At 34.7% G+C, this 19762-nt stretch overlaps 1 protein-coding gene across 1 annotated transcript in view; it reads right to left on the bottom strand.

Annotated features, from left to right (window-relative positions):
• Nucleotides 1-19762, bottom strand: part of Mybbp1A (MYB binding protein 1a) — a 75307-nt gene that overhangs the window by 38555 nt on the left and 16990 nt on the right. Inside the window, exons 4-7 of the mRNA XM_089086373.1 lie at nucleotides 17283-17498; nucleotides 14242-14415; nucleotides 10669-10855; nucleotides 4548-4686 (exon numbers count right to left, since the gene is read on the bottom strand). Coding sequence (XP_088942499.1) covers nucleotides 4548-4686; nucleotides 10669-10855; nucleotides 14242-14415; nucleotides 17283-17498 — 716 coding nt within the window. The remainder of the gene's footprint in view (nucleotides 1-4547; nucleotides 4687-10668; nucleotides 10856-14241; nucleotides 14416-17282; nucleotides 17499-19762) is intronic.

The following is a 19762-nucleotide window of genomic DNA, read 5'->3' as shown; positions in this document are numbered from 1 at the left end:
AAATGGTCAAAAAGTGATGATTTAATTTAGTTTTAAACACATGCAGCTGATTCAACAAGTCTTTATGTGACATATTTCTTTATCACATCAAAATTTAGGCACTGGCCCCACAGACTAGAGGCCCATTCACAATGAGATTTTACTAATACCGAGATTTACCTGGCGCTAGTCTGAGCCAATCAGAATTTTAAAGAATTTTTCAGCCAATCAGAAAATCCTATAAAAGAAATCTGATTACCTCAAATTAGCGCAAGATAAATATCGGTATTTGTAAAATCTCATTTTGAGTAGGGCTTAAATAATCGATCAAGAACGCCATTTGTTCGTCTCTTAATTTGGCTACTCGAAACTTGTAGGTTCCTTTCTGTTGAAAAAGTTGGAGTACCCTTTAGTTATTAACCAAAATCCAAAGAATATGGGATACGGTTTTTTTAAATTATCAAAACGGATATTTTAATCGCTTGCTAAAACCCAAGGAATATAACACTTTTGAATGTTTCCAAAATGTGGCTTCCAAACCCCCCAAAAAACTTCCGTAGCATCAAAAAATGTGTCATTATCAAGAGATTGGTAGAAAAAATGGTTCAGCAAAATAAGGTTTTTAGTGGAAAGTAAGGGAATCTAATAAACCAAAAATGAGCAAAATTTAAATAAAATGAGCTATAATGCTTAATACTACCACAAATCTGTATTAATAAATAAATCAAAATCACAACAAACAGAAATTACAATAAATAACCGAGTTAAACTCAAAACGAGCAGAAATTAACATAAGTTGGCCTCAAAACCCCTATGCCTTCCCAAGGCCAGAACATAATTTGCACTTTACTGACAAAAATATAAATGTTTTTACTTTTATAACTTTAATAAATAATATTAACATTTTGATTACTAATTATCAGTATATGTATATTAAACTGACAATGCATATTCATTTGTATTTTTTTTTAGTAAAGTGCAAATTATGTTATAACGTCGTATATATGGGGAAATTAGACCAACCCAGTAAACATCTATAAGCTCAACATTTGGTTTGCAATTAGAAGACACGGAAGGCTTTGCCACTTCGTTGGAAATTTGTTTTACATTTGGGCAAGATTAAAGAAGAAAATTTACATCAAGAAACTTTAATGGACCTTTGTCAATGAACGTTCTCTGAAAATAATCTAGTGAATAATCCCGAAGCTAATTATTACGTGAATAACCCAAAAAATTACTTATTTTGTTATGTATAAGTATGCTAGTTTCAATGTTGTCATTTTAGTATTTCTACTAAAGACTGTCGCTGTATATGTGACCGAAAAAATCTGGACTTTTGTACCTGTTTTTTCACTGTCTAAATAAATGGATTTATCCCCATTTGAAAGCTTATTTGTTCGTCTTAGAACGAGAGGGTGGTCTAAGAAAACAACGCCTAATTTAAAGGTGTTATGTCGAAAATACGTCGTATGTATGGGGAAATGAGACCAACCCAGTAAACATCTATAAACTCAACATTTGGTATGCAATTAGAAGACACGGAAGGCTTTGCCACTTTCATTGGAAATTTGTTTCGGATGTGTTTGGGGAAATGGTGTGCGTGAGAGGGGGTTAGTTGCCCTCAAATCACTTTAGACTATTAAAAAGGGCACTAGCCCTTTGAATTTCCAATCGAAAGAGCTCTTTTTCAAGTTTTTACGACAAAAATTTCAAAAAAACTTATATGCTCCCAGGGCATAACTTATAAACCTTGCCCTGAAGACTGTGGTGGGAGTGTAGTGCGCAAAGGCATGATTTCTAGAACTTGAAACTGCGTGAAAAAAATGGCTAACGAAAAATGTTGGTCGCATGTGATTGGAGAAATTAGGGTAGTGAGAGGAAGGTTAGTTACCCTCCCATCACTTTCGACTATTAAAAAGAGCACTAGCCCTTTGAATTTCCAATCGAATGAGCCCTTTTTCAAGTTTCTACGACAAAGATTTCAATAAAGACCCTATATACCCCCAGGGCATAACTTATAACCATTGCCCTGAAGACTGTGGGGGGAGTGTCCTGATGAAAGGTATAATTTCCTGAACTTAAAAATGCGTCGAACAAATTGGCTATCTCAAAATTTTGGTTGGATGTGTTTGGGGAAATGGTGGGTGAGGAAGGGGTGTTAGTTGCCTTCCAATCACTTTCTACTATTAAAAAGGGCACTAGCCACTCACATTTCCAACCGAACGAGCCCTTTTTAAAATTTCTATGACACCGATTTCTATAAGAACCTTATATGCCCCCAGGGCATAACTTAAAAACCTTGCCCTGAGGGCTGTGGGGGAGTGTCCTCCTCAAAAACATAATTTCTCACAAAATTTTGATTGGATGTGTTTGGGGAAATGGTGGGTTCTACGACAACGCGTTCTATAAAAACCTTATACGCCCCCAGGGCATAACTTACAACCCTTGCCCTGAGGGCTGTGGGGGGTCGGGTTGTCATCCTCAAAGGCCTAATTTCCAGAACTTAAAACTACGTTAAATAAAATGGCTATCTCAAAATTTTGATTGGATGTGTCTGGGGAAAAGGTGGGCGTGAGAGGGGGGTTAGTTGCCTTTCAATCACTTTCGACTATAAAAAGGGCACTATCCCTTTGAATTTCCAATCGAACGAGCCTTTTTTAAAGTTTCTACGGCAACACCTTCTATAAAAACCTTATATGCCACCAGGGGATAACTTACAACACTTGCCCAGAGGGCTGTGGGGGAGTGTCTTCCTCAAAAACATAATTTCTATCTGGAAATCAACTACGCTGAACAAAATGGCTATCTCAAAATTTTGATTGGGTGTTTTTCAGGAAAAAATGGTCGTGAAAGGGCTGTTAGTTACCATCCAATCACTTAAGACTATTAAAAAGGGCATGAGCTATTCTTATTTTCTATTGAATGAACGATTTTCGAAGTTTCTATGACAACTTTTTCTATACGTAGTGCCCTGCTCTAAAGGAAAAAATAATAAATAATACATTGTGCCAACATCGTTCTTATATGCCCCTAGGGCATAACTTTAAACCCTGGCCCTTAGGGTTTTGGGGGAGTTTCCTCCTCAAAAAAATATTTTCTATCTGGAAATCAACTACTCTGAACAAACTAGCTATCTCAAAATTTTGATTGGATGTGTTTGGGAGAATGATGGGCGTGGGGGGGGGGCAAGTTGTCCTCCAATCACTTTCGACTATTAAAAAGGGCACTAGCCACTCCAATTTCCAATCGAATGAGCCCTTTTCGAAGTTTCTACGACAACTCCTTCGATAAGAAGTGCCATGGTATGGAAAAATAATAATAATAATAATAATACATTGTGCCAACATCGTTCTTTACTTTTTTGGATCATAAGAGATTTCTTGGATCCCCAGTATAATTTCCGCTTTTCGCATGAATTATTACCATGCGGATCATCCTAGCTGCAATATAACATTGAATTTGTTGTCTCTGAAGTCAAGAGATCTCTGATGTTGTCCCTGAAGTCATTCGTGTAATAAGGCTCATAAGGACTTCATCGTTTACAATGTTTATTCAAACATTTTAGAAAACAGATTCAGCCTTGTCTTGGAGAAGATTATTATATAAGACTATGTATAAAGTGTACAAGACCTACAAGAATACATGAGACGATTATTAAAGACTCTACCTTCATCTCCTTCTGAACTTGTCACCGGGCGCTAGGATCAATGAGGAAATCGGACAAAGTTTCCTCGGTGTTAAAACATTTATGTAAAGGATGTGCCCCCAATCAAGTATATCTTTGTTATAGCATCATAAAAGGAAGCAAGTATTTCCCTCCTTGTATTCTTTTATCAAAAATTTACAGATTTATTCTTTAAATTGAGATATCAACTATTGCTGATAAGAATTAACTATAAAAAAAGAACGGAAACCGAAAGAAAACAGCAATTTATATTAAAGTTTTCAACTTGATAAAATTTGCAAAAAAATTAAACTACTGCATAGCTAAGGTTGGTAATACTTTGGTATAGCATAGAAATCAGGTAGAAAAAATATAAATAAGAAACATACCATTCAATTCCCTAATCAATACTCTTTCCAAATATAATAATCATGAAAATGAAAACATGAAAAAAAATTAAAACAAACTACACAATGAAACAAAATACATAAGCAATGAAAACAAAACAGATTTTAAATATTTTCACTTTTTTTTACTTTAATAAATCAAAAATAATCAAAACTTTAAAGAATAAATATCGGTATATGTATACTAAACTAACAATCCACGGTCATTTTTTTAGTAAGGTGCAAATAATGTTCTGATCTTGAGAAGCGTGGGGTTCTCAGCCCTACTCGTTAATTTTAGCTCGTTTCGAGTTTGACTCTGTTATTTATTGTAATTTCTGTTCCTTTTGAATATCATTTAATTATTAATGGTGATATGCGGTAATTTTAAACTTGTATGATTATTTGAATTAATGTCTGCTAATTTTTGGCTTAATGGACTCTTTACTTTTCTTTGAAAAACAGGTTTTGTGGAAAAAATTTCTAAAATTAATATGAATAAAAAAGAGACTAGTTACTTGACAAGGTAATTCAAGGCAAGGATTCTATCCTTTGGTGAGTTTTCAATATCAGTAACGACTTTCCTGAGATACAAACATGTCTTCTTTGTTATTTCTTCTTTCAGTGACGGAAGCAACGACTGGAGCATCCCAAATGCTGAAATTAAAAACACCATTACTTGAATTCGACCTTTTTTCCCACTTCCAAAAATTATGTGCACCAAGTGGCGTACGCAACGCGTGCCGCAAGTGTGCCACGTGTGGTGGAAGTGTTCAAAACGTGATTAAAACATGTTTCAACATTAATATTAAGAAGACTATCTTGCTTAAAGGGGTTTTTCCGCCGTCCAACTTTTTGGAAACACAATTGTTAGCTAACGGAAATAAATTCTCCAACAAGTATACGATTTGTTAAAGATATTCTCTAACAATGTTAGCTAACAGTTTTTAGTTGGACGACGGAAACACTATTGTAGGGAAAATTCTTACCTAACAGATTTTGGTTTGGACTGCGGAAAATCCCCTTAGACTAGGAATAAAAGACGGCAAAAGAGGGGATGATATATAACAAGAAAATCAATCAAGTGGATAACTCTACTTATCTGAGGAGTATTAATCATAGGCAACGCAATCGCGCTGCCTAAGTAAAGAACGATGTTGGCACAATGTTTTTTTTTTTTTTTGGTTCTAGACCAGGGCACTTCGTATCGAAGAAGTTGTCGTAGAAAATTCGAAAAGGGCTCATTCAGTTGGAAATTGGAGTTTTTCCACTCTAATCCTTTTTAATAGTCAAAATTGATTGGAAGACAACTAACAACCTTTTCGACGCCCACCATTTCCCCAAACACATCCAATCAAAATTTTGAGATAGCCATTTTGTTCAGCGAAGAAGATTTCAAGATAGAAATTATTTTTTTTTAGTAGGACACTCCCCCACAGCACTCAGGGCCAGGGTTGTAAGTTATGCCCTGGGGCATATAAGATTTTTATAGAAAGCGTTGTCGTAGAAACTTCAAAAAAGGCTCATTCGATTGGAAATTCAAAGGGCTAGTGCGCTTTTTAATCGGCGAAAGTGATTGGAGGGCAACTATCCCCCCTCTCACGCCCATCTTTTCCCCAAACATATTCAATCAAAATTTTGAGATAGTCATTTTGTTCAACGTAGTTGAAAATTCTGGAAATAAGGTCTTTAAGGACGACAAGTCCCCCCCCCCCCCACAGCCCTTTTTAATAGTTGAAAGAATTGGAGGGCAACCCCATCTCACGCCCACCATTTCCCCAAACACATCCAATCAAAATTTTGAGACATTCATTTTATTCAACGTAGTTAAAAGTTCTGAAAAATTAGATCTTTTAGGACCTTAGGTCTTTCTGAAAATTAGGTCTTTGCGGCTGACAACCCCCCCCCCCCCAGCCCTCAGGCCAAGGGTTATAAGTTATGCCCTTGGGGCATATAAGGTTTTCATTGAAAGCGTTGTCGTAAAAACTTCAAAGGGGGCTCATTCGATTGGAAATTGAAATGGCTAGTGCCCTTTTTAATAGTTGAAAGCGATTGGAGGGAATAGCACCCCTTCCACGCCCACCATTTATCCAAACACATCCAATCAAAATTTTGAGATAGCCATTTTGTCCAACGTAGTTGAAAGTTCTGGAAATTAGGTCTTTGAGGATGATAACCCCCTCAGAGCCCTCAGGGCAAGCGTTATAAGTTATACCCTGGGGGTATATAAGGTTTTTATTGAAAGGTTTGTCGTAGAAACTTGAAAAAGGGCACTTTTGATTGAAAATTCAAAGAATTAGTCCCCTTTTTAATAGTCGAAAGTGATTGGAAGGCAACTAACCCCACTCTCACGCCCACCTTTTTCCCAAACACAAACAATAAAAATTTTTAGATAGCTATTGTGTTCAACGTAGTTGAAAGTTTTGGAAATTAGGTCTTTAAGGACGATAACTCTCCCCCCCCCCCATAGCCCTCAGGGCAAGGGCTGTAAATTATGCCCTGAGGGCATATAAGGTCTTTTTAGAAAGTGTTGTCGTAGAAACATCAAAAAGGGCTTATTCCATTGGAAATTGAAATGGCTAGTGGCCTTTTTAATTGTCGAAAGTAATTGGAGGGCAACTAACCCCCCTCTCACGCCCACCATTTTCCCAAACACACACAATCAAAATTTTAAGATAGACATTATTTCAACGTAGTTGAAAGTTCTGGAAATTATGTCTTTGAGCATGAAAACCCCCACAGCCCTCAGGGCAAGGGTTGTAAGCTATGCCCTGGGGGCACATGAGGATTTTATAGAAAGCGTTGTCGTAAAACTTCGAAAAGGGCTCATTCGATTGAAAATTGAAAGGACTCGTGCCCTTTTTAATAGTTTAAAGAATTGGTGGGCAACTAATCCCCTCTCACGCCCACTATTTCCCCAAACACATTCAATGAGATATCATTGAGATATTCATTTTATTCAACGTAGTTAAAAGTTCTGGAAATCAGGTCTTTTAGGATGACAACCCCTCAGAGCCCTCAGGGCAATGGTTTTAAGTTATACCCTGGGGGCATATAATGTTCTTATAGAAATCGGTGTTGAAGAAACTTCATAAAGTGCTCATTTGATTGGAAATTGAAAGGGCTAGTGCACTTTTTAATAATCGAAAGTAAACGGAGAGCAACTAACCCCCCTCTCACGCCCACTATTTCCCCAAACACATTCAATTAAAATTTTGAGATAGCCATTTTATTCAACGTAGTTGAAAATTCTGGAAATTATGATTTCGAGGATGACAAACCCCCAAACCCCTCAGGGCCAGGGGTGTAAGTTATGCCATGGGGGCATATAAGTTTTCTATAGAAGGCGTTTTCGTAGACTTCAAAAAGGGCTCATTCGATTGGAAGTTGAAAGGGCTAGTGCCCTTTCTAATAGTCAAAAGTGATCGGAGGGCAACTAACCCCCCTCTCATGTCCACCATTTCCCCAAACACATCCAATAAAATGTTTGAGATATCTATTTTGTTCAACGTAGTTGATAATTCCAGAAATTATGTCTTTTAGGATGATAAACCCCCCCCCCCCCCCAAGGCCCTCAGGGTAAGGGTTGTAAGTTATGCCCTGGGGGCATATAAGATTTTTATAGAAAAGGTTGTCGTAGAAACTTCAAAAAGGGCTCATTCGATTGGAAACTGAACGGGCTAGTGCCCATTGTAATAGTAGAAAGAGATTGGAGGGCAACTAATCTCCCTCTCACACCCACCATTTCCCCAAACACATCCAATCAAAACTTTGAGATAGCCATTTTGTTCAACGTAGTTGAATGTTCAGACAAACTGAAATTAAAATAAATAAGAGTCAAACTTAAAACGAGCAGAAATTAATCTGAGCAGGATTCTAAAACCTTTGCTTTCTAAAAGCCAGAATATAATTTGTACTTTACTGAAAAAAATTCTTTCAAATGTTTTCACTGACAACTTAAAGAAAACAAATATTAATTAAGATTTTAAGGAATAAATATCAGCATATACATATTAAACTGACAATGCATATTTTTTTCAGTAAATTCATTTGATTTTTTTTTCAGTAAAGTACACAATATAAATTTGCTTTTAGAAAGCATAGAGTTTAGAACCCTACTCAGATTAATTTCTGCTCGTTGAGTTTGACTTATTTTAATTTCTGTTTGTTTTGGGTTCATTTATTTATTGATACTGATTTCTGGTAGTTGTATTCTTGGTAGATTATTTGATTTTATTTTCGTTCATTTTTGGTTTAATGGAGTTCTTTACTTTTTTTTGAAAAACTTATTTTGTGCAAAAAGTTTTTTTTGATTAATTAGTAATAAAGATAATAGAATGGATGGTGTGAAAAGGTGAATTCGAACTTTATCTAAAAATTTTACCCAGGAACGTAACGAAAGTAGTTCTTAGGACATTTATCTAAAACTACTAACAAAAAAACTTAACAAAGCTAAAATTAGCCAAAATTAACAATCTAAACAGAAGTATTTGTAAATATGTTGTAAAATACATTACAAAGCCTTAAAACCACTAATTTTTTCTCATAGTTTAAATGCTCACTTTTGCTAGAAATTATCCACTAACAATACAAATTGATAAAGAATTTTTTTTTTGTTATGGAAATTTTGATGAGACAAGCCAAGGCAAAAGAAGAATTTTTTGTCCCACTCCTCACCTGAAACATTAAAAGAAACAAAGGTGGTCGTCAATGCCTTCCATACCTTGTAAATCAAAAACCTGGACTAGATAAATCGTTGGAAGAAAAAGAAGTTTTTTGTGCTACCACCTGAACAATTAAAAGAAACAAAGGTTCGGCGATATGTCTTTCATTATGATAAAAGAGAAGCCGAGGCAAAAGTTACTTCTAATTAAAAATCCATTTGGACGTCATGACATCAAGAAAAGGCTCAAATTGTCGGCATTTAGAAGACAAGCGACGGTAAGAATCTATATATATATAGAGGCCTGCTGCGTGCCAGGGCCTGGCGGCTTCGCCACCGGCCTCCCGGTACTATATATATAATAGGAAAGGGTTCAAAAATTATTTGAAACTATATATATATATATATATACATATATATATATATATATATATATATATATATATATATATATATATATATATATATATATATATATATATATATATATATATATATATATATATATAATAGATTTTAACTTATAATAAAGATTTTAACTTATAAATAGATATATAATACTTTTTAATAGATTTTAACTTAGTCTTGGTGATTCTGTTTTGGAAGGCCTTTTAAGACCAGAAAAACTGAGCACACGATTATTTGTCACTCCCACTCCGATTTTTTTCACCTTAAATTTTGAAAATATCCTTCTACTGAACAGGCGGATTACTTTTACACAAGTCAGAAAATATACACTGGCAAAACCCACATTGTCAAAAAGCAGATAAAAATCAAATGCTTAATTACAAAACCCTTCATTGTTGATGTCAATTTATAAGGTATACTGAACATAGTTTAAATAGTATATATAACTTAGGCTATATGAACAACTTGAACATAGTTTAGACATAAACAGAACATTTTGGAACATCAGTCTATTTTCTTTATTTGATATACCCAAGAAAATACTCAAAACTAATACATTAGTATATTGAAATAGTTAATGTAAAGTTATATAAGCAATAATTTGTAAATTACTGACTGTTTAACATGCATCGATACGTCGTTCGTTAACGACAATTTATGATCGTTATTTGTAAAAAAGGGCACATCTAAGAAGTTTTTCCACCGTCTTAGTTTTTGATGGGACGGCAGAAACGGAATTTTTAGCTAACAAAAACTGTTTGCAAACAACAACCGTAACGTAATAATTAGGCGGGAAACTAAAATAACACAGGTTTTTGGAATAAGGCTTAAAATTTCATCAAATATTTGTGGAGCCAGGAGGAACTGGAGGCAGCAAACAAATTGGCAAATACATTGATCAGAGCAAAATAGCCGAAAAAGTTCTCGTCTCCAATTTGCGGGATAAAGTTTTGTCTCCAATTTTTCTCGGGTTTTGTTAAGAGATATTAACAGTCTTAAATTCTCTATCAATGTTAAAAGCACGGAACCAGACATACTGATTTTCTACGTTATCTTGTTTTTGATTGTTACGCTTGAAATTCTCCAACAATATTCAATTTCTTAGAGAAATTCTCTAATAATATAAGCAAAAATTTTCTCCTGAACGACGTCTACGAAATTGTTGGACAAATTGGTAACAAACAGTTCTTGTTCGGACGGTAAGAAAAAGCCTCTAATACGCATAATTCTATACCAGAGGACGAAACTCCTTCTTTTAAAAAAGGGTTACAATCAACTTCGACGAAACTCATTGTTTTATTATCAAATATATTCGCTTTAAAGGATTACAAAATTCATTACACTCAAAGGAGTTGTATAAACTCAAATTGTCAAATAATTTCATATAGCAGTTAGAGTTGTCCAGTATAAAGCAGATTTTTTCCTTAATGGAAAATATGTTACAGGCACGTACATATTAGTAGATCTACCTTGTTTTGATTTTTACGTAAAGGGCTGTTCAAACTTCTATACCTGTTTTTTTTTGTTTTTTTTTTGTACAAAATATACCTATTTATGTCAAAAATTACCTTGTACTCCTGTTTTCATTTCTTTTGCAGCTTTTATAAGACTCTTTGATACTGCCCATTGGATATCTTCCCCAGAATCGGCCATTCTTCCTCGTATGACACCTGTTATTTTTTCCATATGTTTTTCATTCGTTTTTGACTTTTTAGTCAGCAATTCAAGCAAAGATGAACAAAGAATCTCGCTAAGCTACAATAATATAAAGTTCTTTAAAAAAGCTTTCAATAGATAGACACTTCCTTAAGCCTTGGTTGAAAGGGTCTTCAAGAAGAAATTAGCTCTTACACATATCTACAGTGTAAAACCACATTTGACAGAAAAAATTGCCAACTTTCTTGAGAATTTAGAACATTGATAACTATGTTCCTATTCCAATTTGTGGCTGAAAGGACATAAACAAAATACAACAACAAAAAAACAATAGCAGAAAAACATAGGATATATAGAAGAACATAGGACAATAGAAGAAAAATTAGGATAGTAACTCTTTCAACTGTTTTTTGTAACGTGCTTATTTTATATTTTAATTTTGAGGACACTTACATAGTTGACAGACCTTTTTGACCGACTCTATAATAGAAAGAGGAGAAAATCCGAAAATAAGATTTATTGTTACACCAATCAACTGGCGGGGACAATGTTCAATATTATTTGGTGCTTGCGCTTGAAGATAATGTCTTTAAGTATATTTAAAGATGAACTTGGTCAAACTGCATATTGGAAACCTAGTCAAAACTTGGTGGTAATTTCTTTTGTACTTTTTGTCGTATCAATCGTTATTTTTAGAAAATATCCTTGCGAATGCACGAAGCCAAGAGCCAATCAAGAGTATAGACTTTTAAATCTTAAAAAGTTTAAAAAAGGGCAGCTCATTCTGAAAAACTCAGGTGAAATAGTGATACTCAACCAGTTCCAACCGGGCCGTATTATATAAGCTTAGCGAACGCGTCCCTAATTATTTTTTAATTTCCCTAGACGAGTGGTTCCCGAAGTTGATTGGGCTCCGACCCATCTAACCAAAATTTCAAACCTTGGGACCCACCTTTTTGCTGTGTTAGAAAAAAGAAGCAGTAAACATTACACTCTACAGCTAAATGAGTCTACCGACAAGCACGGCCTATCTCAACTGCTTGTTTTTGTGCATTATATGACAGGACGACGTGCATGAAGATATCTTGTTCTGCGAGTCAATAAATTCGTGAAACTCCTGAGGTGACTCTCAACACAATTAATTCCCATATCAAAGAAAAAGCTTTACAGTGAAAGAATTTTGTCAGTATTTGCACTGACGGTGCGCGGGCTATGTGCGGGAAAAATAGCAGTGTGGTTACGAGAGTTCTTGAAAAAAGTCCGTGTGCTTGTAGACACACTGTAGTCTTCATAGAGATGCACTGGTTTCCAAATCATCGCCCGATGATTTCAAGATAGTATTAGATGCATCAGTGAAAATTGTAAATTATACTAATATAAAACCCTTACAAGCCCACCTATTTCAAAAACAGTGTGAAAAGCGCAGCAAAACATCTCTTCTTCTGCATAAACAACTTTTCTGGTTGTCTAGGGGAAAAGTACTGACGCGATTTGTGGAATTGCGTGATGAAGTTGCAATTTACTTGGAAGGACAAACTGAATATTTTAAACATCAATGGGACGACAGATTCATTTTCAAGCTCACTTATTTGGCGGATATATTTTCCAAATTAAACGAACTTAATTTGTATTAACAAATTTCAAACGGATCAGATATTTTTGTAGTTCACGATAAAATTCGAGTATTCATGAAAAAGCTTATGCTGTGGAAAAGTTACACTGATGATGGCAAGTATGGTTGTTTTGAAACATAATTTAGAAAACCAAGTGCAGCTTAAGATAAACGTACTGTCTGAAATTTTATCACTGTTAAAAAATGATTTTGACGACTATTTTGGGGAAGAGATTCAGAAGTTTGATTCATTGAGTTGGATTTGTTACCCATATCAAGACGCTTTATAGAGTAGTATGTCAACAAAAGCAAGTGAAGAACTTATTGATTTATCATAAGATACGTCACTGATAAAAAGCTTTAATCGTAAACAGCTATCAAAATTCTGGCTTTCAGTTGGTGATAACTATCCTTACCTGTTTGATGTAGCTATTGAAGTCTTCTTCCTTTTTACTAGCTCATATCTATGTGTGGCTGGATTTTCGGCTATGGTTTATATTAAAAGTAAGTAGAGAAATAAATTGGATACATTAAACTCACTGCGATTAAAAGTAACAAAAGTTAAAGTAGATGCTGAAACTGTAATGAAGAAAAATCGGAATGAAAAATCTGTAATGAATACATCCTTCCCGACGAAATAAATTTGTAAAAATAACTAGCGGGTGTAGTTGCGTATGTAATAAAAATTTTATATAAGTCGTGTTTCTTATTTCAACAGTCTTTCATTGATATACATTTGTAAAAAAAATTTCATTCCAATTAGAACAAATAAGTTCCACTACTCGCCACTACGGAATTTGAGCATTACCAATATTAATGCTCGTGACCGCGACCGACTCAATATTCACTCGCGACCTACAGGTGTGTCGCAACTCATATTGAACATTGGACGACGACAAAGTTCTTTGTCTTTGTATTGTTTTTTTACATTACTCCTCGTTCGTAGAAACATCCTTGTGAACGTAAAAAGCTAAGAGCCAATCAAGAGCTTGGACGGTAAAACCTAAAAAAAAAACTCAAAGCACATTTACTGAGAAACTGTTTAGTAAGAAACGTTTTCCAATTAAAGCAGAAACAAAAATGATAACCATAATTGATATTTCCCCCACCTTGAACAACATAGTCCCCCACTTAAAACAACAAGGAAAATAACATTTTTGCATGGGTGGCACTAATACGTTTCCCTTTATTCTGTTTCTTTTTCTCAGGGTGGTAGTCTCGAACCAGTTGTCTTGAAATTTGGGAAAGGACTCCCAAATTTGGCCTTCTCTCGTAGAGCAGCACAATATATCACTTTGAAAATAATAGACAAAATGGAAATGAGGTACTTTCGGAATCATGGCATGGCAATAGAGGGTGAGTAAAATTTTTAAGAGCCATGGCTACTGACTATCTTAGTCTGTATTATCTGATGGAGTAGTAAATGAGTCATAATTAAATTGACATAAATCAAATAATAACGAGCAACGAGCAACGAACAAAGAACGAGCAAAGAACAAGGAGCATTACCCCTTAAAGTAGCTAGAGATTGGCGAGTATAAACTTTACCTCTTGAAAATGATTACCAATTTAGACAAGCCAAAACTTTTCTCTATTCCTGTTTTCTCTATGTCTGTTTACAATTTCCGATTATTAAAGCTAAGCAGTCTTTTGGTGCTAAAACTGACACAGTAGCTCTTATTTTTCTTTCTTCCATAAAAGTGACTGTATTATCTTCACTAGTATCTTTGACGTCGTTACTGTTTTATCATTTCGATTTGTTTTTTCCTTTTGTTCTTTTATTTTCTCTGCTCTGTCTACTGTAAAACAGGCTTTCAAATAAATAATAATAATGAAAATATTCTGTCGACAGAAAAAGACCTGTAAAACTTACAATTGAAGGATCGCCCTTTCTTATTACAGAAAGGATAAAATTCCGTAGGCCATCATCTTCGACTTTTCCCAGGTTGCCAAGGCTTTCTTTAATAGCTGCTATAAATTCTGAGAGTTTGCCTGTTGCCTCAAGGCGGGAGTAAAGACTATCAGCAAACGTTGGACAGTCACAGTTCTGCAACAAAAGTTAGTTCGTTAACAGAGTGTGAGACAAGTGAGCTACCCTTAATACCATACTGAAACATGAATTTCCTCTTTTTTTGGTTTCACTCCTGTCATCGTGTCTTGGGAGTCTGTTATTCCATTTGCGAATCATAAATACAAAAGACAATATTTTTTTATCTAGAATTTACGAAAATCTTCTGTCGCTACTACGACAAATTTTTGTTTCAGAAGAAGCCTTTGTATTTATCGTGACAGTTTTTTTATTTTTATATGTACAATTTCTAACATAAAGGAGACAAAAGGAACGAAGCAAACACTATTTTGTGTTAAGAAGGAGAGACTAAAGGGCTTAATTAATTTGTGTCACACATCCACCTAAAAGTTTTTGCATTATTAGCCACTATGGAAATGTGCTCATAAAAGTGCGTTTTATCTATTCTTTATTACAAAATGCTTACCTGGTCTAATCGGCACTTCGTTTTTAGTTTATAGGTATATCAACCTGACAATCCACAGTCATTTGTTTTTTTTTTGTTTTTTGTTCGGTAAAGCCTGAGTTATGTTCCAATCTTGAGAGGGCATGGGGATGGGGGTTGTCAGCCCTAGTAATGTTAATTTTTCTCGTTTTGAGTTTGACTCGGTTATTTATTATAATTTCTGTTCGTTTTGAGTTTCATTTAATTGTTGATAGTGATTTGTGGTAGTTTTACGCTTGGAAGAATATTTGACTTTATTTCTGCCCATTTATGACTTAACAGAGCTCTACTTTTCTTTCAAAACTTATTCAGTGGAAAAAGTTTTTTTTTAAATTAATACAAATATATGACACCCTCATTCAGACAGGGGGGCGCCCCCTGCCCCCCCCCCCCCCTTATGGGCGCCCATGGTTATATCATCATACTCAATATATCTGATTACTCTAGAGAATATTCTTTAAGCCCCTACTGAAAGTGATATACAAATTTCGCTTTTTTAAGGATATTTGTTTTCTCATATCGAACCAGTATTTTCAGTGATGGTTACACCGCTCTCTCCTTTTGCCTTCAAGCTACTACCGATTTTGTAAATTTCTCTTGCGTATGGCTCAATGGAAGGGGAATGCAGCGATAGGCAACCGATATAACATACCGGACCCGTACATGGTTGTTCAGAAAAGACTTGACAAGTTTTATATAAGTTTAATGGGAAATGAACTGTGTGATGCTTTGCGGTATCTGAGTTAATATGTTGTTTTTCTTGTATATATTTATGCGTTTTTTATTTGATGCTTCTTTGTTCCCTCTCCATTTATTGCTCTGCTAGTGACATTATGTCTTTTTAGTGGGAAATCAAGTTCATTCATTCATCTAGTGGTTATAAAATAAAGAGAGAGGGATCATTCAAACTCTATTGCTTCTTTAAACCACAAAAAAGAGGTCGCGTCATAGCAAAGCGTCAATTTCAGTCCTTACACGCCGTAAAGAAGCAATTGTGACTAACAGGAAGAATATACTATAAAACAAAATTTTGAGATAGCCAGTCAGTTTAGAACACAGTATTAATATGTATAAACAATATGTATAATTATTTAAATTGCAAAAAAAACAAGTTTTTTCAACTGAAAGTAAGGAGCAACAACATCCTTTCTCGAGCCATTAGTGGTGCAACAGTCCCGGTTGGGATCCCCTTGTCAAAAAAAAAATTCTGTTGAAAATAAGTAACTCACTAAAATGCATCAGGTAGAAAGCTCGCGATAATTTTAAGATGATTTGATTGATTTAATTGCTTTGAATTGAATAATTGTATATTAAAGAGTATTTAAAAAGACCTGGAGGACACTGTGATTTTTGCATATTTGAGCTATTATTACGACCTTCTTACCATTTCAATTTCTCATTTGGGTTTAAGCATATTTTGTTATCAAGGAAGGAATGTTATATTACTTTTGCTCGTTTTTAAAATTAATAAGTAAATGAATCTTTTGACATAAAGAATGGTATTTGCAAGTATTTTATTTACCAATCGCCTTTCAAAACATTTGGACAGGAAATATTATCACTTGAAGCAAATACAACTAACTGAACCCTTTCATCCTTCAAGAATTAAACTTTAAAATTTAAGGTAAAATTTAAACTTTTTGTCTTTTCATCAATTTTAGCTAAATTATTCGCTACTCAAGCAGCAAATAATTATTAGTAATGACAAAAGCCAAAAAAAGACTTCCCGGTTGTTACACTCTTGTGTAACATTTATCTCTTGCAACAGAGCGTATTTTAAAGCCAACCACTGTTCAAGGGAACAAGTATAATTTGCTTTGTTCACCTACGCTGAACAAAATGGCTATCTCAAAATTTCTATTGGATGCATTTCGGGAAAATACAACGTGTGTGGGGGAGTTCCCCATATTATCTTTTCATACTCAGAATCCAAAAACATATCTAAATTGACAAGTTTATTCATTTATGTAAATCAAATGTATTTATCGCCCCTCCTCCCAAAAACTATGTTTCTTAATAAAAACAGCTAGACGAACGTTTCATAACTGGGTTCAGGGCATATTTCTAATCTAGAACCTTTAGGAATTATTTCTTTTATAATTTATTCTAGGTCAAATCATTTGTTAAAGAATTTCAGTAATTGAAAGGACATCTTTTCACAATTTTAAGAATAAGTTCAGAAAATTTAAAGACTAGGATTTGGGGAAAGATTTAACAAAGCACTGAATAAAAATCATGAAAATTCCTAAAAATCCTCCGAGAAAAATTACGACAGCGAGAACAATAAATCACTCAAACTAGAGACAAATCAGAAAGGACTACAACCCTGTTGCTACTAAAAAGAGGCTTTGCACTTTCCCAATATTAAAATTTAATGATTAACATCCAAAGACAAACTTACAAGTAGAAACTTGACCAAAAAGGGATAAGTCTTAGGTCCTAGGAGCTGAGAACAGCCCACTGTGTATCGCAGAACTTTTGATGATATCAACGTTGGAAACCGTTCTTGGCATTTGAACATGATTTCAAATCTTGTGGCAGATTGCTTCTCCATGGGAACACAAACTAAAGGCTGAAGAGACGGCCAAACTTCACTCTCAAATGTGCTTGCAGAAATCTAGAATAACTGAAACTTGTCATCAAGTTTTACTGATAGATATAGATATAATTTCTCACAAAAGGCCCATGGGCCATGGATAATACAAATACAACAAAACACATAAAACATAATAATAAGTTCAAATACTTTTGAAAATAACACTACGATAGAAAACCCTCCCTATGACTCCTCCCCACACTCACAAAATTTCCCAAATTTCTAATATCCACTTTGCAACTACTTCCTATTTTATTTTCTAAGCCCCTTCTACCATGACATCCCTCCCAAATATTTCCCTTCTAATTACCTTCAGTTCTTCACAATAACACATAAAATGTTCTGAATCTTCAGACTCCCCGCACATCGGACAAGAGAAGGAACCACTCCGTATCTTAGCCCTCCCTAAATACTTCCTTCTTCCCCCCAAGCGGCATAAACTTTCCCCTTGCTGATAAGACTTAAAGTATCATTTTGTAGCCCAAATTTTATATGTATTTCTTCTCCCCAGGCTTCTTTAAGTGTATTATTTACATTTCATTGAAAGCATTTTATGTTAACCGATAATGTGGCATAGCAATAATTTTTTCCCAATAACCTACTATGCGTACTAACCGTTAATTTCTTAAGCTAAAAAAAACCAGGTCCCCTTTATAACAATGCTATTAAACTTTTTATCTAACCCTATAAATCTTTTAAAATAATGTAGCTCTATTCTCTCAATTTCCACCCCCCCCCCTTTGGTCTCCATGTCTCTGCCTCATAATGTATAGCAGGTTCTAATCTACTTGCAAAATACGCTTTTGTAGCTTGATATCCTTTTCTCCTATACCCTCAATACAACTCTTTAAAAATATGTCAGTTAAACTTTTGCCTTTACTTGACATTAGAGCTATGTTTCTTGTCCACTTACCATTTGAAACAAGTCTACAGCCTAGGTAACCATACTCTTTCACTACTTTCATGAGTCTGCTACCGTAACTAAAATTTTCTTCATATGTCTTTACTCCCCTTGCAAAAACCATTACTGCTGACGTCTCCAAATTCAAAACCAGTACTTTGTCCTGAAAATACTTTTCTACACTCTCTAATGCATGCTGCAGATTCTCTACTATTTGCCAATAAAGCTATATCATCGGCATACAAAAGTGCAAACATTTTTTTTTCAAATAATTGTAATTCACTTACTTTCCTTTCCCTTAAATAGCTTTCAATGTCATTAATATACAACGAAAATAGCTTCGGAGACAAAGTAAAACCTTGTTTTCCCCCTAACCTGCTAAGTATATCCCTCAATGTCTCCTTACCAACCCACACTATAAACTTAACTGTCAAATGCATTTGTATTGAAATTCGCACAAACTGATGTGATAATCCTAAGTTAATCAAACAATGCATAAGAATTTCCCTATTTACGCTTTCGAAAGCACCCTTTAAGTCCAAAAACGCCACAAACAACTTATCCTCTTTTTTCCTGGTATATTTCCTAATTAGACTGGTTAAAATAAAAATTTCACCTATAGTACTATAATTTTCGCAAAATCCTGCTTGTATTTCGATAACTTTCTGTGATTTTTCTAGCCACTTATCTAATCTATTCCCTAACACTTTCGCGAAAAGCTTGCTTACACCATTGCCCAAACTGATCATACAGTAATTCCCGAGATGCATGCTATCCCCGTTTTTATATAACGGTATGATGACAGATGTATTCCATTGCTCTGGGCGCTGTTGATAATGGACGAAAATGTTAAAGCGATAATTTGGATGACCCATAAATATTGACGAAGACCCCACTGCCTTTCCATATCAAACAAACACAACTTAAAAACAATAGGGAAATATTTTCCAAGACAGTGCAATTTAAATCGGTGAATATTTCGGCCCTATGTCCAAGGGCTGTCTTCAGCACAACATTAAAGAAAAAATATATGTACAAACAACTTATATCAAAATACCAAGTTTAAAAACTAAAAATGCTTTTAAAAAACCTTTAAAACAGCCCCAGTATCCTTACTTCAACGAAGTTCAACCAGGACTGATAAATAAAATGATGAGAGAGGATGAATTCATTCAAACGAAATAAAAGATGCCGTAGACAAAGTTTTAAGAGAAGAGCAGTGCGGTTTTAGAAAAGGTAGAGGATGTGTTGACCAAATTTTCACTCTTAGGCTAACAATTGAGAAGTGCCTAAGTTTTCAAACACCTTTGGTCCTCAGTTTTATAGATTATGAGCAAGCGTTCGATTCTGTTGATAGAAGAGCTTTAGTAAAGGTTCTATCCTT

Source organism: Artemia sp. Qi Xiang Cuo, chromosome 3 (genome assembly GCF_049724085.1).
Source record: "Artemia sp. Qi Xiang Cuo chromosome 3, ASM4972408v1, whole genome shotgun sequence".
NCBI lineage: Eukaryota > Metazoa > Arthropoda > Branchiopoda > Anostraca > Artemiidae > Artemia > Artemia sp. Qi Xiang Cuo.
Note: the sequence above shows the minus strand (reverse complement) of the source record. Positions and strands in the feature narration are given on the sequence as shown.